The sequence below is a fragment of the Lutra lutra genome, chromosome 4 (assembly GCF_902655055.1).
Source record: "Lutra lutra chromosome 4, mLutLut1.2, whole genome shotgun sequence".
NCBI classification, from domain to species: domain Eukaryota; kingdom Metazoa; phylum Chordata; class Mammalia; order Carnivora; family Mustelidae; genus Lutra; species Lutra lutra.
The window spans coordinates 105,004,432-105,029,348 of record NC_062281.1 but is presented as its reverse complement, the minus strand read 5'-3'; the positions used below and the strand labels follow the sequence as shown (position 1 = coordinate 105,029,348).

The 24,917-nt window shown below is 40.0% G+C and overlaps 1 protein-coding gene across 3 annotated transcripts in view; it reads right to left on the bottom strand.

The window, feature by feature from the left end:
- Positions 1-24,917, bottom strand: part of VAV3 (vav guanine nucleotide exchange factor 3) — a 373,454-nt gene that overhangs the window by 264,335 nt on the left and 84,202 nt on the right. For all 3 annotated transcript variants that reach the window (XM_047724317.1, XM_047724316.1, XM_047724318.1), the window contains exon 2: positions 16,232-16,348. In XM_047724317.1, coding sequence (XP_047580273.1) covers positions 16,232-16,348 — 117 coding nt within the window. The remainder of the gene's footprint in view (positions 1-16,231; positions 16,349-24,917) is intronic.

Genomic DNA, 24,917 nt, shown 5'->3' with positions numbered 1-24,917 from the left:
AGGATGGTAATGTCCCTTCCTCTAAAATATTTCCAATCTCTTTTTCAATTTTAAATGTTTTAATCTTTAACTGCTGTTTTATACATATTATCAGAAAACACCTCAAATTGGGGTGCCTGGGTGGCTCAGTGGATTAAGCCTCTGCCTTTAGCTCAGGTCATGATCCCAGGGTCCTGGGATCAAGCCCCGCATCGGACTCTCTGCTCAGCAGGGAGCCTGCTTCCCCCTCTCTCTCTGTCTGCCTCTCTGCCTACTTGTGATCTCTCTCTCTCTCTCTGTCAAATAAATAAATGAAATCTTTAAAAAAAAAACTCAAGTTATTCTTCATAATGGGCAGCTTACCAAAAAAGTGGACACAACCAAGAATATCAGGTCTATTTCATATTAAGAAGACTTTCAGGAGCATGGTGACAATCTTCATGTATTTAAAGGATCATCCTACAGAAGATTTATAAATTCTATGCTGTTCTAGGATCAATGAGTAAAAAATTTAGAAAGATAGATAAGGATTTATCGTTAATGATAATTTGCTAAATAATTCATTACCTGTCATTGAAACAATTGCTATTTAGAAATTTCTTTTTTTTTTAAAGATTTTTATTTGTTTATTTGACAGAGAGAGATCACAAGTAGACAGAGAGGCAGGCAGAGAGAGAGAGAGAGAGAGAGGGAAGCAGGCTCCCTGCTGAGCAGAGAGCCCGATTCGGGACTCGATCCCAGGACCCTGAGATCATGACCTGAGCCGAAGGCAGCGGCTTAACCCACTGAGCCACCCAGGCGCCCCGCTATTTAGAAATTTCTATGCCATCACCAGGAATCTCTCAAATACTATAGAAGGGAGTCCAGTTACGAGCCCAAAACAGTGTGGTAAAAATTATATATATGTTTGATTACTTATTTATCTACCTAAGGGTATATTTACACTTATGAAAGTCTTGGGGGCAATCTACAGACAAAAACCCAAGTTACAACAAATGTGAAAAACCCTCAGCAATTTTTTTTGGAAAACCAATGCTAATTAATGGCCTCTCCTTTTAACTGCATTTTATAGTAGTTCTACTATAATGCCATGAAAATTTAAATTATGAGCTCCCTAAGAAATTGTACTCTATTATCTGGAAATCAGTAAGTTCACATTGTTCTGCTCTTCCTCCCAGAAACCTAACAGGCTATTAGAAAAATGTCAGCAGGGATTGTTGCTAATGAAATGTTAAACGCTATAGACAGAAGGAAAGACACAGTTAATTCTAACCTGAATCTGGCCTTCTATGCATTTTTTTTTATTACTTTACCCAATCCAAAGCCAATGTAATCAATCAGTCTTCAAAACTTGACCTAGACTAACCAATAAAAGTGATGTACTATACATCCTCCCATGTCGTAACACAACCATTCTAGACAATCATCTTGTCTAGGATCAAGTATGAGTAGGCCACTACTTTAAAAAGACAGCTTAGGGTAGAAACAATCTATGAGGTTCTGCCCACCCAGAAGCTGCAAGCATCATCCTTCCTATTCTTTACAGAGAAACACAGGAGGGAAGTAGCAAGTAGCAAATAGCCTACACCTAGCGTCCCCAAGCACACAAAGCGTGAAACTGCTCACATGCAATTTCCAAGGAGGAATATTCCTAGAGGATGTAAATGCCGTTCATTCATTCCAGCCTAATGATTTATTCTACTCTGTGCCTGGTTTGTCCTGACACCAGTAGTCCTCAGACATGATGCTGATTCAGCACGAATTTTCGTACTCCAATGGCTTTGAGGCAAACCAGAGAAAGGCCCACAATCAGTGAATGTTTCTCCAATACAGTGCCCCAAAGACACAGGTGCTGTAGGTGGAAATTAAGCAACTCAGAAACTAAACTCTCTGGAGGAAGCTTGCGTGGCTGGACTCCACACAGCTTCGTGACTCCCAGCGATGGTTTCCTGCCGTTGTTTGGTGTTTCTGACACTCCTGACGCACGCTTCCTCTGCTATTCCTGTGCTGATGAAAGTGTTTGTCCCGTTCTGTCACCATACCACTCCTCTGAGCACAGAACGCGAACACCAGCACTCCTCCACTGCTACAGATGTGTGTAAGTCACTTAAACATGGAGAATAAATATGGAAAATATCATCCTCCTCTTCTAGACGATCCTGTTGATAGGAAATACACAGGCACAACAGCTAAAGGATGAAAGGCCAAGGGTTTGACATCACTGCTGCTTACACAGAAAAATCAACTGGCTACTACATCGCCTACCGGACTTAACCAGTTCTCCTTGTGGATTTCTCGACCACTAAATTCACAAGGACAATTTACTGAAAGCAAATCAGACTCAGTGAACTCTATATGTATCTTGGAAAACTACAGCTTACTTTTAAATTAACAGGACAGGGTTAAGGAGATTAAGGATCCTTGAACACAGCTGAGATGGGAGATGGCCCAAAAGCTAATCTGTGAGTAAGAATGTTTGTATTAGGGACGCCTGGGTGGCTCAGTTGATTAAGCATCTGCCTTTGGCTCAGGTCATGATCCCAGGGTCCTGGGATCGAGTCCCACATGGTGCTCCCTGCTCAGGAGGGAGCCTGCTTCTCACTCTGCCTGTTCTGCCTGCAGCCCTCTGTGCTTCTGCTCTCTGACAAATAAATAAATTTTTAAAAATCTAAAAAAGAATGTGTGTACTAATCAGCATGTACTTGCCATAGCTCTGGAACAAACAAAAATACCTAGAAAGTATCCTATTATAAATATTGAATATTACAACTTCCAAAAAAAAATAATTAAACCCATAAAAGCGTTCTGCCAGAGACCAAATCTCCACTAGATAAGCAGCAAATACCAAAAAAAAAAAAAAAAAAAGAGAGAGAATAAGAAAAAGAAATATAGGGAATATTAACAATGTCAAATACAGTAAGAACATTTGCAAAATAAAAGAGATTAATAGGGCGCCTGGGTGGCTCAGTGGGTTAAGCCTCTGCCCTCGGCTCAGGTCATGGTCTCAGGGTCCTGGAATTGAGCCCCGCATCGGGCTCTCTGCTTGGCGGAGAGTCTGCTTCCCCCTCTCTCTCTGCCTGCCTCTCTGCCTACTTGTGATCTCTATCAAATAAATAAATAAAATCTTTTTAAAAAAAGATAAATAATGGGTTACAAAATCTACCTACAGAAAGTGAGTATAAATGTCACTAGAATTCTTCTATTAAAACAAACAATGTAGGCTGCACCGGCTGCTGCTCCTCCTTTTCCCCTTGCACTGAACTCTACTTCCCTCCAGTCACTCAGGAGAAGCTCAGGATTCAGTGTTCTCTCTTCCCTCTGCTGACCCTTTCACTATCACACCAATTCTTAAATGCTGAAAAGCTCTCAACCTCTAAGCCCCTCTTGCCGTCACTCTGGAAAGACCTGCAGAGTTTTCAACCACACTGCTTTAGTCTTACCTGCCTTTCCAAGCTGCTGGCATTACCGCAGTCCTAGTCAGTCTCCCCTTGATGGAAGTGCTCAGGCCAAGTGTACAACGGGTCATCTCATGTCTATCTGTTAAAAACTATTCTCTTGCCCGACATGAGAATCCATGCGGACTCTGAAAGACCCCAGAGTCCACACTCCCCGGCCCCAATCTCTGCTGGCCCTCAAGGTCCTGCTCACCCCAGTTGCATCTTATAGACAAGCTACGGGGACTCTCCGCAGAATGCCAAGCATTCCACATGGATCCCCCTTCCGTATCTTCATATAGCACCTTCCCTTTACCTAGAAGGTACTTTCCCACTGTGCTCTGCTTGGAAGCAATGTGGTAAGATCGCTAAGAACAGGACCTTTGGAGTTAGGCAGACATTGTCTCAGATCCACACCCAGATCCACATCAGGCGATGTTTTGTTTGCTAGGATTTGTTTTTGTAACTCTGAGCCTCAGTTTCTTCAGCCATAAAATGGAGACAAATAACATCATAGGGTTACCATTTAAAGTAAATTGGTAACAAAGGCATGGTCTTGGTAAGTTCCTGACAACAGCCCACATCAGCATCCCAGATGGTTTTTCTGTTTAGATGAAGCATATACTGTGAGGTACCTTCCTTAACCACATTTAGGAAGAGCTGATACTTTTCTCTGGTACAGCATCTTTTCAGTTGTCAGTTTTTGTATTTAGTATGCTATATTGTCATGACTTAATTACATATACCTTCTGCAATATGGTGCATTCCTTAGAGGATGAAAAGCACCTTTGGCTTAAAAACATTTTTAAAAAATAGCTTATATGATTATGTAAACAACGTTAACCAAAGATATAATGGTAAATAACGTTAACCAAAGATATAATAAAGATATAATGAAGCTCAGATAGGTCATCATGTAATAGGAATTACAATACACAGCCATATGGTACATGAAGTATATGCATGCATGTTAAATCAAATTATGTTTATGCATATACTTATACACAAAAGGTACAATAATTAAATTACTATAGGTGATGCCTCTCTTTTGTGTATTTATCTTGGTATGCCTGCAAACATGCATCTGTGTGCTTATTTACATGTATGTTAAGAATACAGAATTTGAAATAAAAACTACCCAAAAGATTCTATGTCGATCTCTGGAGAGCCCCTAACACAACAAAGAGAAGCTCAGTTTCAAGTTCTCAAACTAGATTTCCATCTCTGGAATTACAAATGTTCCATAAGTAAACCAAGTAAAGATGCAAAATCAAAGCAACATTCTTTAACATGCTTCCATCTCTTCATAATGCCTTTGTATGTGTATATAAGTGCCTATGTATAGTTAAGTCTTTACAAATTCTCAAGTGTTTAAAGGAACATCAAATTACTGAAAATAGAACAGATCTGAGCTAAAAGCCTAAGCCTAGATATTTTTAGAGAGGATTACACAATTAAGAATTATCAGGGGACACCTGGGTGGCTCAGTTGGTTAAGCGTCTGCCTTCAGTTCAGGTCATGATCCCAGAATCATAGGATTGAGTCCCACATAGGGTTCCCTGCTCAGCTCGGAGCCTGCTTCTCTCTCTCCCTTTGCCGGCCGCTCCCCCTGCTTGTGCTTACTCACTCCCTTACTCTCTGACAAATAATATTTTAAAGAAAAGAATTATCAGGGGCACCTGGGTGGCTCAGTGTATTACGCTGCTGCCTTCAGCTCAGGTCATGATCTCAGGGTCCTGGGATCAAGCCCCGCATCGGGCTCTCTGCTCAGCAGGGAGCCTGCTTCCCCCCCCTCTCTGCCTGACTCTCTGCCTAATTGTGATCTCTGTCTGTCAAATAAATAAATAAAATCTTTAAAAAAAAAGAATTGTCAGAACATCACTTTATAAAATACAATGTGTACTGTTTACATTTATCAGTAAGTGGCAATTTAGAATCAGATGAGATTTTAGAGTTGAGGAAATGGAGACCAAATTAAAGGACTATGCCAAGGGGTTCTGCGGGAAGAAGAGGGACTAGAATATAGTTAAAATTTGCTTTATAATTTAGCTAAAGTTTAATTCTTACTAAGCCTACAGCAGCACTAATATCTGCTTCCCACTAGATCTCCAGCATTCTAAACAGATTTTTCTTACCATCCTGCCTAAAGTGGCTTCCTTCAATAATTCATCATTCTACTCTGTTTATTTCCTCAATGGTACTTATCATTGGTTGTAATCATCTTGTTTATTTGTACTTTACCTTTGCTTCCTGAACTCAGCAACTTGAGAGCAGAAGACTGCCTGTCCCCCTTGATTAAGCAGCCCTTGGCAGTGCCTAGCAGAACAAGCACACGAACATCCACAGAATGAAGGGATGATGAGTGAATTGTGCCCTACACCGTGCTAACTGTGTAGATCGCCATAGAATTGGATGCATGGGCACCAGGGTGGCTCAGTGGGTTGAGCCTCTGCCTTCCGCTCAGGTCATGATCTCAGGGTCCTGGGATCAAGTCCCGCCGGCATCACACTCTCTGCTCGGCGGAGAGCCTGCTTCCCCCTCTCCCTCTGCTGCTCCCCCTGCTTGTGTTCTCTCTCCTTCTCTCACTCTCTATCAAATAAATTCTTAAGAAAAAAAAAAAAAAAGAATTGGATGCACACTCCTTACCATCGCCCTGGGAGGTAAGCATCACTATCAGGACCATCTTATACATCAAAACATGGAGGCCCTGAGAAGTTAGGTAACTTTTCCGTGTTGGTAGCTAAGGACAGGGGAGGAGGACAGTCAGGTTTACTTGATCTCAAAATCTCAGAATGAGCTAAGGAAGAGAGTGGATTTCATGTGTCAAAGTCAAATTTGTGCAAGAGAGAGGGGACAACAAAGGTCCAGCTGGAACTGAAGAAACAGGCAGAGACACATTAGCAAAGTCAGGCCCCAGGGGTTACTCAATACGTCCAAGAATCAACTACATCCAGAGTTCTGGATAAATCTTACATTCTCAGATTTCAAGCAGTGTATCAATGTGTGTGATCTTAAAATAAGTCACTAAAGACAAGGGGTAGAGGTATGCGGAGGGAAAAGCACTCCAGGCAAAGGAAACAATATTAATCGGGAGGGTGAAGACTTAGTAATTTGGTGGGACTAAAGCAAGGTGGGTAACAGAGGTAGGAAAACAAGGAACGTGTTTAGAAAGATAGACAAGGGGTCTGGATCACAACGTTGACTTGTAAAAGGGTTTGGACTTTACTCTCTTATAAGCAACAGATCCACTGTCAAGTTTTAAGCCTATGAATAATAGGATCAGTTTTGCATTTTTGTAAGATTACGCTGAAGCCTAGTTTGGAGTGATTTAAACCTGAAGGTAGATTGAATAGTTAGATTGAATACTTCAATAACCCCAGGGATAACAGCCTTAACCGAGGCATTTTTAACTTTTTATTCCCTGGCAACAGCTTTAGCCAAATAGAAATGGTTGGAAAAGAATTAAAAAAAAAAAAAAAAAGTTCAATTTTATACATAGTGAGTCTGAAGTGATTGTGTGATACCAAAACAACTCATACACAAATTTTAAGAAATCCTAGATTTAAGGAAAAGTTTTATTAGCTGCTTTCTTCCCTGCGTGAGTCTTCAGTACCTTTACTCTGCCATATCCCACAGAGAGAGGACATAATATGCAGTTTCAATAAGTTTATTTGGACAAGAGTATTTTTCCTAGGCTATCTAATAATATTTTTCAAGACAATGAACTTCCTTGGAAAATGCTATTCTAGAAGTTTTTAACTGTACTAAGGTTAGAGAATAGTGAAGAGTTTTTAAAAATGGCTCATAAACAATCAGAAAGCAGACTCCCCGTGCCACCCCCACCACACCAAATTCACTTGAATAATCACTAAGGTATAAAGAAAGATCCTGCATGGCTCAGGTACCAGAATTCTGTGAGGGGTAGTAAAAATGGGAAAACCAGCCTAGTATTAAGTACCCCTATGAACTATACTAGCAAAGAGTGAAACAGATGTAGAGGTTGCTAGAAAGGTCAGTTCTGTCCAAAAACAAAAAAGAATACTGCTAATAATGTAGAAACTGTAGAAAATTGTAGAAAAGCCAACCAAACACACATATTAAGGAGGGCCAGAAACTGTTCCCTCCTTCCAGGCTTAAGGAGATAATAAACCTTGCCTTGGAACAAGCTTTCTTTGTTTAGGAAGGAATCCCTGGAGAACTCTCCCTTAGTTATGTAAATACAAGCAAACCACCTACTGCTCAAGGGAGAGAAAGTAAAGAGAAGTAACGAAAGCCTTTGTGGACTGACAGAGGTTGACTCCTCGCAGTAGCCCTGAAGACTAGCCTGTTCTAGGCTGGAAACTGGCTGATTTTGCGGGAAAAGTCCAGGGCCTTCTGATAGAACAGAGACCAGAGATCCCAAATGCTGCTCTGTGAGTTGAAGCTGGTACCCCCCAAGTGGCTGAATAAGGAGGCTCTGGCTCAAGCTTGCTGGCTGGAAAGGATGCCATGAGCTCCTCCCTGAACGGTATGTACTGCTAAGTCTGGGCAATGTGGCCTGACCAGGTTCAACGCAGAAGCTAAAATTTGTGGGGGTGCAAGGAAGCTGGTTTGGGTAGTGGCAGGCTGAGCCATACTGGAACTACAAGACCATGCCAGCATCAGAGAACAAGAGGTACTGAAGAAAGCTCACAGGACCTGTCTTCAATACAACCATGCTAGTAGACCATCAACAGGAAGTTGAGCTCCTTGTGGTGTTCTGATTAGAGCCCTGAACAAGACTGATTAGGGCCCTGGGACTGCAAAAGCCCCAGAGACTCTTGTATAATCTGGGATGAGAAACACTTTGGGAAATGTCCAGCTTCTCAAGAGTGGAGTTCAAAAAATAACTGTGAAAAGAGATTATGTTTACATGCCAAGATAATTCATTCTAGTTACATAGAGACAGATGAAAAATGTTTCTAAGGGTTGGTCAACGCACATGCACTAGCCAATATGAATCTCTCAAACCAGGCCAGCGTGAGGTCTCTGAAGCTACCTGCACCTACACGAAGCTCATGGGTCTTTGGACAGGGAGGTTTTCCTGCAACCGGGAAAGCCAGGTAAAGTTCCAAGGAGATGCACAGGTAGCAGGGAACCGATTCCAGGTTCTCAAGTATTGTTGTGTTGGAATGTATGTGGAGCTTCAGAGGGCAAGCTCCCACTGCCCACAAGCACTGGAAGTAGGGATGAGAATGTGGAAACCAACCAGCATCCAGGTACAAATGCCAAGAGAGGCTAGCCCGGGCTAGCACAGTGGGCAACAAGAAGTCCTTCTACCTTTATACATGCACCCTGAGATGTCTAAGTTAGGCTGCGAAGGGTGAAAAAGTGAAAACACACCAACTATAAGACACACCCAAGCAAACATTATCATAAGATGTATTATAAGGCATTCCAGATGGGCCAGAAATTTGAGTTCACAATTTGAGTTCACAAGGCAGCCTAATAGCAGCAGGTCTGGGCTAATAAACTGGGGTGGCGGGAAGGGGGAGATGAGGGGGTACATACTAATGCCTCTTAACGCAGAGGGTATAGACTGTTGTGAATTTCCATTATGCAATTTCCAAGCCTTTTTCTACATTAGGTTAACCATGTATCCTTTGGTTTTCTCAGCAAGTTCAAGTTTATTTTTAAATGGCAATTTATTTTTTAAGGTGAAGAACAAGACCATCTCCTATCCTGAATCTGATGGAGCTGCTAATTTGGTTTATATTCTAGGGGGAAAATACATTTATTGAGTGTTAAGGCATCAACTACCTTCAGGAAAAGTTTCCCTGCAGATCTCTCAACTAATCTCTATTCACAAAAATAAATAAATAAGTAAAAATAAAGTTAGACATTTTTAAGATTTTATTTATTTGACATTGAGACAGCGAAAGCAGGAACACAAGCAGGGGGAGTAGGAGAGGGAGAACAGGATTCCCACTGAGCAGGGAGCTGGACAAAGTTAAACATAGTCTTAACACAAAAGCCTAGGAAAATGTAAGTTATAAATAACCATACATGTGTGTACATGCATACATACATGTGTATTATAATTTTCTTAATACTTTGAGCCAGAAAGTATCAAACCAAGTAAATTTTCAAAAAATACCACTAGAATCTTCTTTTTGACTTTACACATATCCACCTTTAGAACCCTGAATGACCTGTATCTACCCAAACTACTGGTTCTATACTGGATCTATTGGTTCATTTAATCATTTCCTGAACAATATGCCAGGATCTTACATAAAGCCTATTTTCACAATAATTCTGTGTGATAGAAATTATTATCCCATTTATAAATGAGGAACCTATAGTTCAGAGGAATGAAGTGAGAACCCAGAGGTCACAAAGAATTCTATAGTGTTTTTTTACTTCTTGGACAATTTTGTACAAATCAACGAATATCTCCAAGCCCTATTCAACCCCAGATCAATGTGTTAGAGCCCTCTTTCAGTCCTTTTTACCCTGTGGTTTTAAAATTTTTTTTTTTTTTAAGATTTTATTTATTTGACAGAGAGAGAGAGACATCACAAGTAGGCAGAGAGGCAGGCAGAGAGAGAGGGGGGAGGAAGCAGGCTTCCCGCAGAACAGAGAGCCCGACGTGGGGCTCGATCCCAGGACCCTGGGATCACGACCCGAGCCGAAGGCAGAGGCTTTAACCCACTGAGCCACCCAGGTGCCCCTACCCTGTGGTTTTAAAGGTCATCTTCAGATCTATCTGTATGGCCCAAAAACATAGATACAGCTGGAGGCCACAGGAGAAGTGAGCTCCCAGCCTGAAGAGGCATGCTCTTCCATTTGCTTTACCCAGTAGGGCACAAACAGACTGGAAAAGGGTGTCTGATGACTTCATCTCTTGAAGACCTGAAGATCTATGATACTGCTTGGGTCAATGGTAAGGACCAGAAAGCATTCACCACAAAGCTGGGACTATACTTCTACCTAATTATTTATACACGGCAAAATAGATGTTCTAAGTCTCAGTCTTCATACCTCCTTTTCTATATATGATAAAAGATATAGAGGCTACCAAATGGTCTCCAAGTTGTGTGGAACTTTGATAATAGAAGAAGAGTTATCTATACAACTGAAATCATATGATCAACAAAACCAGGTGAATCACTTAGTTCTCTCCACCAAAAGTGAGAGAAATCTAAGGAAAACCAGCTTGAAGAAAAAAGGAAGAATATATTGGCTCACGTCATGGACAAATCCAGAGATATATGGATTTGGCTTTGGGCACAACTTTATTCCAGCCACACATGATGCCAGTAGGCTCCCCCTCAGCTCTGTTTCCTCTAAACTGGGTCTGTTTTGAAATACCATCAGATACCTCAATGGCTGTGGCTCTTCTAAGCCTCGTAGCAGGAGGATATTACAACAGAATTGCCCCAGAAAATGTCTCAACACATCATCTAGGTCCCAACTGAGTGACTTGCCCCATCTCCAAACCCCGCCCTACGGCCAAAGAGATGAGGTATTCTCAATGATTAAACCACCCAAACTACTGGAAAAAGGTGCTTACTCAAAGGAGATTCAGGAGCACAGAAGGGAGAAAGACAGCTGTGCAGGATAAAATAGATTAACCCCAGGACACATTAGAAAGAACAAAGTTTATTTCCTCATCTAACCCCTGCAAACTCATTAACTCTTACACTCAATTCAAAATTCAACCTCTGTGTTTTCTATGAATTCTAAACCAATTAACACTAGTAATGAAGTTGTAATAATAGTAATAATAAGAGTAATAACTAGTAATTATCAAATACATACTTTAAACCTAGATACTGTTAAGCACTTCACATACATTATTTCCCAATCACCAATTTATAGAGGAACTGAGGCTCAACCAGGTTAACCCAAGCTCAGCTGAAAATCACATACTTTTAAGGAGTATAACCAGAATTCAAACCAAGATCCAACTCGGATACCATATTCTTAACCCAAACACAAAATTACCTCTCTCTCGGTATTGTTCTCACCTGTATCCCTAACTCACCTCTAAGCCAATGCTCTGATTTCCTTTTGACCGAGGCTGTCCTGAACCTTAACACATTGCTACTATCCTATTGCTACTAAAATCAGCTAGAACTACTTTTGGTTAGGTGGGATTCTTTCTGATTCAAGAAAACATATCACCTTACACTTGAAAGGTGCTTAACAATGCTTCAAACAACAGACGTGAAGTCTCCTGCTAACAAGAAGCAGCCCTTATACCACCCAGAGCAGCCAAAGGAAGGAACTGACTTCATCACTCATCTGGACAACAGCAGCAACAGGATTTCTATTACTCACTAGAAATGGTCTCATTAAAGAAAAATCCCATGTGCTTCCACACTGTAAATGTGCCAACAGACAGCTCAGTAGGAAACCTTTCCAAACAGCAAAATCGTTAGTCGGAACATGACAGTTTGAACAGAGGAACAGCAGATCATTTATGCAGCTTGGAAGTGAAGAAATTTACGGAGCCTATTGCAATGTAAAAAGTATTATAATTAATAACTGCTAATTTTCTAGGGGAGGAAGTGGTTTATTACATTTCTTAAGCAAATAAGACAACTTTAAATTTTTTTTAAATTATATAATCAGAAAAAGATTGCTTTGGGGTGGGGAGGGGCAGAGGGAAAGGGAGAGAGAGAGAATATTAAGCAGGCTCCACACCCAGCATAGAGCCCGACCTGTGGTTCAATCTCACAACCCTGAGATCATGAAATGAGCTGAAATCAAAAGTTGGACACTTAACCAACAAAGCCACCCATGCACCCCAAGATGAAGCTTTTTTAGTAAAAAGTCAACTTGGGCGCCTGGCTGGCTTAGTCAGTTAAGCATATGCCTTTGGCTCAGGTCATGATCCCAGGGTCCTGGGATCAGGCCCTTCACTGGGCTCCCCACTCAGTGGGGAATCCGCTTCTCTTTCTGCCACTCCCCCTGCTTATGTGCATGTGTGCTCTAATAAAGAAAATCTTAAAAAAAAAAAAAAAAGTTAACCTTCTAATTTAGTAAACTCATTCTCCATCCCTATGTGATTTGAAAAACAAAATCAAGTTATAGAAAACGTTCAGAACTATTCTAACTTTTTTGAAACACGAGTTTGAATTGAAATGAAATTCTCCTAACACTGGGTAAAAAGCTCAATACTAGGAATTAAAAGTAATGTGGAAACGCAAAATTATCATAAGCCTCTCTAGACTGCACAAAATGTGTGCTCTTCACTCTCTCAAAAATTAAATAAAAAACGTTCATTCATTTGTGTTAACACACGCAGTATGCTAAATCATATCTATAGAATAATTAGATGTCAAGTGACAGATCACTTATACTTTTTAATTTCATAAATTTCCCTGTTTTCCCAGAATTTTCCTAAGTTCCAGAAGAAAACCTATCCATATCAAAGCCTATGATTCAGGATAGACTTCTGGAACCTAGAACCAAGGGAGAATGTAGGCAAAGCTTAGGGAGCAGCCTACACCACAATGGGGAAGTGGGGGAAGTGTAGCTCAAGACTGACTGCATGATGAGAATCTGTGAAACATTTATCCAGGTAGAGTTCTTAATTTCAACAACCCATTATATTAAAGGCTCATGCAGTATCCTAAATCTTTCCTCTTTCTTTAAAAAAAAAAAATTAGATGCCAAGTCACAGATCACTTGTGCTTATTTTAATTTCATATCTTCCTTTGGTTTTCTCCCATGAGTTCATCCTTTTCCCTGTGCATTCACACAGCAGTGAGACCCAAATGCAGATGGCAGACAAGAGAGACAAAGGACTGGGAAGTCAGAAGGTCTGATCCAGATCCGAACCAAGGACACCTTAAAATCATTGTTAAATCTCCCCATCTCTTAGTTTCTTCATCTGACAAAGGGGAAGACTTGTTTCCCCCACAAGACTATCATGAAACTCAAACAAGGTCAGTGATATGAGGTACTCTCAAAGCTTCAAATTGCTATAAAAACATTAGATACTGTTATTACAATTAATATATCCCTAGGCAAAAAGGTGCCAAATATACATGAATTCTAGATTGGTTATTTGTAAGAATTGAGGCAGACAGAGGCATATAGTTATAGATATCCTCTTTTTGTGTTAATTGCAAATTTAATTAAATCCCAAGGAATAAAGAGAAAAACTCTAACCCGTCTACATCCTGTTAAAATTTATAGTCACAACATGAGGAATGATTCAGTGTCTACATCAACATACTATTCACATTTTTTAAGTGTAAAAAATTAAAACTGCATGAATTGTCCAAGTTCTGTCACTTATAGTCCAGGATCTGTAAATAGGGATGACAATGGTACCTACATGATGGGGTTGATATGAAGATTGGGTCAATATGTACAGAGCACTGGACCACTATGTGAACACTTGCACCATGATATCAGCGAGAATCAGCCAGTTCTGGGTTCAAACTATTGCTCCAATCTGTACTAGATGTGTGATTTGAATAGTACGTCTCAGAGGGCCACTATGAGGATTAACGGTCATATATACAAGAGTGTGTGTGTGTGTGTGTGTGTGTGTGTGTGTATATGTATATGTATATTTTTGTGTGTGTATGTATACATGTATGTGTACATATATATATGAAGATTGAAAAGATATCAGTTATCTTGAAAGTTATCAGTAAGTGGTGGGATTGATGGTTTTGCTTAGAGTAATAATGCTTAATGACAGTAATACTGGTAAGGTATAAAAGAGCTTCTTTAACTTTCAGTGGTTTATCGAGGCCAGATAATTTTGGAAGAGATACTGCACCAATGTTGGCAGTAGCAAAAATGTATGTGATTTTAAAGTGCTGAGTACAGGATCAAATTCTCAATGACATCCCCAAGCTTAACTCTGTTTCAGACTTATCATTGACAAAATATTTTAAGTAGACAGAAACACATTTACCCTTGAGAAGCATACAGTTTACTCCTTCATATTCAACTCTATTATCTCAACTCCTACAAAGCTTCCGTTGTGTAAGTGCCCAGTGGTATTCCACTACAACAAAGCTATTGTGTTTCCAAAGAATTTAGATGATTTCCCAGTCTTTGTCAACACCATTTCTTGCAAATCTGAATGAAAAATGAAGATCTCCTTGAAAAGCTTTTAAAAGTCTAATCTTTTTTTCATTTTTCATTTCCCTAATTCATTTTCATTTTCATTTCCCCAAAAGAGTGAAAAGAAAATTAAGGAGCTTTTTAAAATAGGGGGAGGAGTCAAAGAATAAAAAGAACATCTTTTTAAGCTGTTAAGATGTTTTTTAGGGTTAACAACTTAGAAGACTATCCAATCCACCTTACCTGGAATTCTAGTTGATTCCCTGTCATCTTCATGGCTTCGTTTTCTAGCCACAGACAAATGCGCTACCAACCTCCCAACCACCACCCCCACAAGGCTTGGTTTTCAGTTGCTTTTGTTACCATGTTATCCTCCATCACTTTTTTGGACCTCAAAACTGTTAAATTACAGCTTGCCAGAGGAAAAAGGAATCTTAGAAACCATGCTCTTATACCCATTTCCTTTTGCACAGGCTTCCAAACTGACAGTCTGATGAATGAGAAGACTGATGACTTCCAGAAAATGATAAAGGGACTCTGGGTCAAGAAACCAAGGATTCTCTCTCCCTGGGCAGGGTGGCTTATCCATACTTGCATCAAATTTCAGCATCAAATTTCTTATGTGTCTGTTTCAAGTTTGTGTAATCTATTCCCATTTTTAAGCAAACCAATCCATTGCTAGGTTTTCACTTTATAATTAAAATATTACATCTTAGAAATCAAATGAAGCATCACTCTCAAACAGCCTTTTGATGAGATACTAGCATTGGAATTACAAGAGCAAGGGCAAACTTCTCAGTGTCATTTAGTTTTATTTTGTTTTTCCTAATTCTTATGTTCTTATTTTCATAATGCAATTATGACATCAGGAACCAAAATAAGGTCACCTTAATTACTTATTTTATGACTTCTTACATGCAAAAAGTTTATTTCTGCCCAATCACTTAAAAATAAACGACCACAGCATTTAAGAGAATAATTTCTGTCACCTATTACACACAAATATTTGGTGTATATACAAATAATAACAGCAAATCTTAGAACAATTTACATGTGGCAAATATCGTCGAAGTTCAACAAGCTAACATGTATGTGCTGAAATGCAACCAATAGGAATTACTCAAAAATCTCAAACATTTTGGATTCATGTCTTCCCCATCACCTACCCGAGTGTCTAAACAGAGAGAGGGGCAGCAGATCATTCTCAACTTCCAAAAATTAGATGCCTTTTAGATATAGAAAAGACAGGAGGGGAATTTGTAAGGTGGAAAACAGTAGTCCTACCCTTTGAGGTAGCTCATTGAAAAAGCTACTTCTGGGGTAAAGGACTCTCCTTGTACTGCTTTAAATAAAATAATTCTAGTCCTGGGACACGGGGATGGCTCAGTCAGTTAAGCATCTGACTCTTGGTTTGGGTGGTAAGATCAAGCCCTGAGTTGGACTCTGCACTCAGTAGGAAGTCTTAAGATTCTCTCCTTCTGCCCCTCCCATCACTCACTCATTCTTGTTTCGACTCTCAAATAAATAAATCTTTAAAAATAATAATAATTATTCTAGCCCCATTTGGACAATGTTATTTGTTTTGCTAAGTCACCTATGTGTGAAATTTAATTACATAATGCAACTACCTAGACCACTTCTGTCACAAGTCCTCCTTCAGCAAAAAATGGTTAAGTATTTGATAAAATGTTCTCCATTAAAAGAACACACATAGAAAACGAAATGTGGAAAAATAAAATAAAAAGAAAATGAAATGTGATTACCTTTCCAAAGTCACGAACATCAAACAGGTCAAATGCTTCAAAGAGTTCACTCTTTCTCATTCCAAAGGTCTCACAACAGGCCGTGAGGAATGTCCTTATGTTCTTCAAACAGAGAAACTGAGGAACGGGAAATAGCTATTAGTATATAGTGAATCATTCTGAATGCTCTATATCCTCTGTCCACCCAGAATGCTATTTTAAAAAAATGACAAGGGAAAAAAAGAATCAATCAACTTTTGAGAATGCTTTGCAATTAATCCTTCAGCAGTGTTTACTGAGTACCTGCTTGGGCACAGGTGATACATCTATGAAGAAGTTACATAAAGTTTCTGCCCTCATGAAACTTATATTCTAATAAAAGAAGACACACAAGAAAAAACTCAGCAACAAAAACCAAAAAAGGAAATATTTTCATGTGGTGGTAAGTGCAATGGGGAAAAAAGCCAGGTGGAGGGATCAGGAGCACTGGTGGGAGGGGGTGGGGAGGCGCTTAAATGAATGATTAGAGAAGGTGTCAGTGGGAAGAGAGCAGATAAGCAGAGATTTGAAGGGGCTGAAGGAACAAACCAGGCAGAAATACAGGTCACAGCATTCCAACTTAAAGTAGCATCCCACGGCAAAGCCCTGAGACAGAATAAGGTGTGTTTAAGAAAGGGGCCAATGTGGGCACCTGGGTGGCTCAGGTCGTGATCCCAGGGTCTTGGGATTGAGCCCCACAGGGAGCTCCCTGCTTGGCAGGAAGCCTGCTTCTTTTTCTCCCACTCCCCTGCTTGTGTTCCCTCTCTTGCTGGGTCTCTGTCAAATAAATAAATAAAATATTTTAAAAAAAAGAAGAAAAGAAAAGGGCCAATGCAGCTGGAGCAGAGTGAGTGACAGGGAGAAAGGGAGGAGGTAAGCTAAAAAGGTATGGGGTCAGATGATGAAGGACCTTGTTGCACCAGCTTTTACTCTGACCAAGATAAGAGTCACTGAAGGCTTTGGGTCAGAGGAGGGATGTGACCTGATATTTTACAGGGGTCTTTCAGGCTGCTGTTTTTAACATAGATAGAAAGGAGGAGGAACAAACATGGAGATAGGAAAAGCAGATAGGAGGGTAAGACATAACCATGCAAAGACCACATGTTACATTTTGACTATGTTAAATTTGAGATACCTCTAGTCATCCAGTGGGATGTGGGGCAGGCAACTGTATATACAAATCTGCAGTCTGGGGTACAGGTATATAGTACAGACAAAAATTTGGAGTTTTTAGAGTATACAGAACTTTTTTTTTAAGATTTTATTTATTTATTTGACAGAGATCACAAGTAGGCAGAGAGGCAGACAGAGGGAGAAGGGAAAGCAGGCTCCCCACTGAGCAGAGAGCCCGATGCAGGGCTCCAACCCAGGACCTTGGGATCGTGACCTGAGCCGAAGGCAGAGGCTTAACCCACTGAGCCACCCAGGCGCCCCAACAGAACATTTTTATCCATGATATTACCTTAGAGGACTTTATGAGAAAACAGAGGAGAGGACCTGGAACTGAGTCATCTTAGGAGATCAGGAAAAGAGCCCACCTAGAGGCTGATCAGGAGTGACTGGTGAGGAAGGGTAATAACCAGAAGCACAGGTTTTCCCTTAAGTAAAGAAAGTGTATCTAGAAAAAAGGCATGATAAACTCTTTTAGCTAATGATAGGTAAGATTTGACCAAGCGCTGTCCATGGACTCTGGCAGCATGAAGGTTACAGGTATACCTTCATAAAAACAAGTTCTGTGTGGAATGGGGTGCATGGAGCAGGTTCCAGAGATGATGGGAACAGAGGAAGTGAAAAGGGAATATAGAATATAGACTCTTAAGGAGTTTGCTGCAAAGGGGAACAGAGGATTGAGGAGGTGTCAGAGAGAAAGAGAAGTCAAGAAAGGCCTTTTTAAAAACAATGGAAGCTGTTACGACATGTTTTTATTTTGATGAGAATAAGTCAGTAAAGAGGGGAAAGTTGGTCATGCAAGAGAGAAGGCGAGTCGCCAGAATGAGGTCCTTGAGTAGGCAAACACTGCTCCCATGGAGAAGTATGACTTGGAGAGAGAAGGCTCAGTTCATCAACACTACAACAAAAGGGAAAGCAGATCTATGGACAGTTTTTAAAAACAAAATATACTTTCAGTATCTCAAAGACTCAGACTTACCTAAGCAAAATACACACATACCCTGAAAGTGAATCACTGCTTTTTGGAGACCTGAGCTGCAGTGGCACGCATAAGACCATTATCCTCCAATAAGTGAGAAACCCATCAGCTAATCTGAGACTTCTCTTTTTAAGCACCGTCAATGTTTTATTTTGTTTTGTTTTTCATATTGGTTTTTTAATTTACAGAAAGCACATTTTACTTCCTCTGTATTTGAAACATTCAGATTTTTCACAGGCTTAACTTAGATGCAGTTTGACCCTTTACAGGAATCCTTCTCTGAGGCTTAAATATTTCAGGAGAGGTTAAAACCTTAGGGGAAGCATCATGAACCCTTTGAAGCACAAAGACAGAAGCCATTCAGCACATGGAGTCACTACTTGCACTCTAAAAAATTCATAAGAGACATTTACAATGCAGAATCACTCTACATGTAGCTCTTCCACATAGGACTGCTTATTTACAGATTAAAAGCCTTGCATTCTGCCAAGATAGACAATAATTACTCTCTTGGGGATTATGCAACTGCTCTCTTGCAATAATTTTACGTAATTAAGTGCCCAACTCATAGCTCACCAAGGAGAAGTACAATTACGCATGCCACCCTCTGAAGATTGCTAGATTTCATCCTGTGGAGGAAAAACTACAGTAGACTTCCACCCAAGTGCTTTCTTAACTCAGAAAAGCAAGGATTATTTCTGAAAAGTTAAAAAAAAAGAAAGAAAGAAAAAACTGAAATGCAGTCATTACTGGATACACACTTAAAAATAGGTCTTCCTGGGGTGCCTGGGTGGCTCAGTGGGTTAAGCCTCTGGCTTTGGCTCAGGTCATGATCTCAGGATCCTGGGATCCAGCCCCACATCGGGCAAACAAACAAACAAACAAACAAAAACAGGTCTTCTTACTTCTAGAACCAAACTTAACTTTATTTGCCCCTTAACTAGTTCAGTTCTATTAAATTCCACAAATATTTACTGGATTTGGAAAAAGTCACTTGTATCCTCTCACTTTTTTGAGGCAATCCTTAAATTTGGTGTTCCCTGTAGGTATTTCCTCAGGCAACAGATTTGAATGCCTACAACATTCCAGACACTGGAAATGCTAAAAATGAGTAACACGAGTGGTTCTGCCTCAAGCTTGTCTAATCTTATTTGGAGATTTTCACAGTTATCCAGTTTGGCTAATATGACTAGGATCACATTCCACTTGATGTTCACAGGTGCTCATCTCTGTGCACACACAGGAACGAAGCTGAGGGCTGGAGGAAGTGAGCCCCAATACCACTGCAGAAGCACTGGCCAACCTGGGACGGAGAGCCTGCCTGCCACTCCCGAGACTTGGATTTTGTTTTCATCATGCTGAGCTTGTTCTTTTTCCAGTTTATTTTTAAGAATTTCTAACCAAAAATTGAGAAGATAGTACAATGAACATTCCACCTACCCAACAACTGGAACATACTGTCATATATACGTGTGGTTTTTTAAAAGACTTATTTTTTTTAATTTTTTATTTTTTATAAACATATATTTTTATCCCCAGGGGTACAGGTCTGTGAATTGCCAGGTTTACACACTTCACAGCACTCACCATAGCACATACCCTCCCCAATGTCCATAACCCCGCCCCCCTCTCCCAACCCCCCTCTCACCAGCAACCCTCAGTTTGTTTTGTGAGATTAAGAGTCACTTATGGTTTGTCTCCCTCCCAATACCATCTTGTTTCATTTATTCTTCTCATACCCCCTTAACCCCCCATGTTGCATCTCCACTTCCTCATATCAGGGAGATCATATGATAGTAGTCCTTCTCCAATTGACTTATTTCGCTAAGCATGATACCCTAAAGATACAAACGTAGTGATCCGAAGGGGCACGTGCACCCGAATGTTTATAGCAGCAATGTATACAATAGTCAAACTATGGAAAGAACCTAGATGTCCATCAACAGATGAATGGATAAAGAAGATGCGGTATATATACACAATGGAATACTATGCAGCCATCAAAAGAAATGAAATCTTGCCATTTGCAACAATGTGGATGGAACTAAAAGATTTATTTTAAAGAGAGAGAAAGCACATGCGAGCACAAGAGGGAGGAGGGAGCAGCAGAGGGAGAGGGAGAGAGAACCTTAAGCAGACTCTGCAATGAGCAGAACCCAACTCTGGGCTCGATCTCAAGACCCTGAGATTATGACCTGAGCTGAAATCAAGAGCTGGACACTTTACTGACTGTACCACCCAGGCACCCCTATATATGTGCTTTTATATACCAACTCTTTATTTATAAGATGTATTTTGCTTAAGTATTTGGAAGCAAGTTACAGATATCACAACACTTCACTCCTAAATAGCTCAATAGGCATCTCCGAGGAATAAAGATATTTTCCTACATACCATTATCACACCTAAGAAAATTAACAATTCTATGTTATCTAATATCTATTTCATATTAAAATTTCCTCAGTTGCCCACCCTATGTCTCCTTATACTATGTCCTCCCCGAGTGGGATCCAATTAAATTTTATCCATTGCATTTGGTGGCTTTATTTTTGCAGTATCTTTTGAGAAATCCCACTGCCTTTTAAGACATAGACTTTTTGAAGAGTCCAGACAAGTTGTCTTACAGAAGGTCCCACATTTTGCATTTGTCTTATTTTCATGGTATCATTAAACCTGTTTCTCCATCACTTGTATTTCCAGTGAACCAAAAGCTAAGTCTAAATACAAATTAAACGGTTCTGGCAAAAATACTTCATACTGTGAAATTCATATTTCATAACATTTAAAGATACAAAATGTTGAGTTTAGCCACTATTATTGGTGCTAGCTTGATCACTTGGTTAGAATGTTTATTGCCAAATCTATTATAAAGGGACATCTTCCCCTTTATATTAATAAAAATCCTATGTGTATTAATTTGGTACCATGTCATATTTCCCAATAATTTTTCACCATGACTTACCACTCACTAATAACCCTTGCTTTGATTAATCCACTTGGGACTACAAAATAGTGATTTTTCTGATTCTATCATTCCTTCCATAATTATTAGTGGGTTTTTTTTTTAAGATTTTATTTTTTTGAGAGAGAAAGAGATCACAAGTAGGCAGAGAAGTAGGCAGAGAGAGAGTAGGAAGCAGGCTGCCCGCTGAGCAGAGAGCCCAATGTGGGGCTTGATCCCAGGACCCCGGGATCATTACCCGAGCCAAAGGCACAGGCTTTAACCCAATGAGCCACCCAGGTGCCCCACTGGTGGTTATTCTTACAAAAAGAGCTTTCAGTGCCCTCCCTCCCATTCCCTTTCTTCCACTTGTTTAAAAAAATTACTTTTTTTTTTTTTTTTTTTTTTAGTTCATATTGTCCCTAATTTCGCCATTCGGAGGTCCCTTTAAACTGGTTCCTGTGTCCTTTTAACAGAATGCCATTTCTTGTATCAAATTGTCCCAAACCCACGTAGGTCCTTTGCTCTAGTTCTGGAATCAGTCATTTCTCTGAGCAAGTCCATTCCCACTTATGTGGTAAATGGTATTTAGAAACAAATGTCTGAGCACCAGGCTGCTCCCAGGTCACATGAGCCAGTTTTATCAAAGAGACCAATAACTCTATCCTTTGATTAAGCAATCCACCACAAAAGAAAGAGTTAACGTAAACTAGATTTGTCTAAATGATCTCCAATGCACCATTCAGATAATTCTATACTTTTCTTTGTGGAATGCTTAATAAGCCAACTCTTATCTTCCTCTGCTAAGATGAAGGAAAGTTGAATTTTTTGAAGATGAGTGATGAACACATGAGCTTGTTTTATGCTTAGAGATGTGATTGGTGTTTTGACACACTTATTTCAGTATAACTTTTTTCTCCCCAGTTTATAAATTCTTTCAGATTAGTAGCCATATGATTGTCCTTTGTATCATCTGTGGTAGCTTAAAATATTCTGCCTTCGGAGATGGTTTATGACACACAAGAACAAATATAGCTCATTATTTCATAACCAAACTTGGTGTTTGATAAAAAAAATCATGCAACTTTACATTTAATTTATAAGAGATAACCTTGGGAATTTTTAGAATTTAGGATTCAAATTTTAAGAATCACAGTTTTAAGTAACTTCAGGATTTTTTAAATATTAAATGTACATACACAAGATAGTTACCAAAATTAAAGATATACAAAAGTCTAAACAGCATTTTCTCATTTAACAAATACTACTGAGGTGTAGATTATATACTAGGCATCATAAAACTTCATAAAACATATCTTCAATTGGGTACTGCTTTAATTTATTAAACATACATTAATGGAATCAAACTCCCAAGAACTAGGTATATTTTTAAGATTTTATTTATTTATATGACAGAGAGAGAGAAACACAGGGGAGTGGGAGAGGGAGAAACAGGCTTCCCACTGAGCAGAGAGCCCGATGCAGGACCCTGGGATCATGACCTGAGCCAAAGGCAGACGCTTAACCATCTTAGCCGCCCAGATGCCCCAAGAACTACATATTTTTAAAAAGCAAATAGGATCCAAACTATCCTCAGAAGAGTTACCCTGGCAAGGACAGAGCCCCCAGACCAGTGACAGCACAATTACACAGTATGTGGCAACTACCATATAGAGAGTATTCAAGGGTTCTATGGGAGCCCTGGAGTATCAGAAACAGCTTTCTGGAATAAGTGACTGATGAGAGGAGAGCTGAAGGAGAGGCGAGAGTCAGTCACAAAAACAGGAAGAGTGATTGACATTCAGGGAAAGGAAAGGAAGATGCCAGACTTGGGGTGCAAGGGAATACCAGGTAAACAGCACAGCATGTGTATGAGCACAAGACAAGGCATGGCCTGCTGGGGGCAATGGAAGTGGTACCGAAAGGACACAACCCTCTGGAGGGCAGTAGCTAGAGCTGGGTTAGAAAAGGGAGCAGGAAAGGGGAGTTGGGGCTTACAACTCTTGCCAAAGAGATGTGGGCTTTCTTCTAGAAGACATGGTGAGGTTCAATGGGTTTTTTTTTTTTTTTAAGATTTTATTTATTTATTTGACAGAGAGAAATCACAAGTAAACAGAGAGGCAGGTAGAGAGAGAGGAGGAAGCAGGCTCCCTGCTGAGCAGAAAGCCCGATGTGGGGCTCGAACCCAGGACCTGGGATCATGACCTAAGCCGAAGGCAGCAGCTTAACCCACTGAGCCACCCAGGCGCCCGGTTCAACGAGTTTAAATAGAAGAGTAGGACACTCAGCTTGCATTTTATTATTATAGTAATTTTTGAGTGTTTGCTATGTACCAAGCTCTATGCTAAGGTTTAGGTCCTTTAAGCCTCATGACAACTCAATCAGGAAAGTTTTCATTTTCTCTTTCACACATAGGGAGTTTACTCAAGGTTATATAACTGCATTTGCTAAAGTAATAGTGTCATGATTCAAATCCAGACCTTCTTGCTAAAAAGCCCACATCCTTAACTATGGTGTTACTCTAGCTCTCTTCTGTAGTATGCAGATTAAGTGTTTTCTCTTTATTAAGGAGATGATATGGGTTAGGTGGGCAAGACGGGACAGTTAGGGTGCTGCCATATTAATTTAACAAAAAGATTATGGCCATTTGTACTAGGACTAGCATGGTAGGAGGAGGAACTGAAAATCTATGAAGTAATATGGGAAGGAAATACCCAGTAACTGACTGAAAAATGCTTGGAGTGGGTGGGGAAAGAGAGAAGAGAGAAGAACTAGGAGTTATATCCATAGCTCTGTCATGGGCTCTGCACCTACAGTAAAGGCACGCTCTAAAAATGGTAGCTTAGCAGCTGGGGAACAGGGTGTGTGAAAAGGAGTCAAGATGGGAGACAGTTAGATCTTGTCTTTACATCTGGAAGATCCAGTAATGAGAGCACGTTGAGGGAGCATGTCAGGGATATCCAGTGATGAGTGATGTACTCTAACAGCACAGGCAGTGGTCTTCAGCACCCACACCCACCTTTCCCCTTGGAAGTACATGAGCAGCTTGCTTATTTATTACAAGCTGAAGAATTAAAATGGTAGAAAAGCACTCAATAGATGCAGATAACCTTCAAAGAAATTTTAATACCATCAAGGTCTAGGACACCCTCAAATTATACAGAGATCTCCAGATTAGATAATGTTTCATCACCAGATAGCTACCATAACAGACAAGGCTTTTCAAGGTGCAGCCTCTCCCACAGGACCACTTCTATGCTAGTAACAGTGATGTTCCAGAAAGGAAACATTTAAAAGTCAGACTGCAAAGGTTCACTATAAAGCTCTGAGATGACCTTTCTCTTCCCTCTACCCCTTTTATAAGGTGTACGGTTGCCTTTTTCTCTATGTGCGTAAGAACCATTTTGACTTTGTTAATGATATGAATACAAGTGGGATCATTTCCCCTTTTTACTTGAAAAAATAAGCATCTACTTCTGTAAAATTGTTAACAAAAAATGGACCAGTTATGTTAACTGAAGCTATGTAACAGGAAAAAACCTCCACAGTCTTTTGTGAAATGAGCTATTTCAATCACA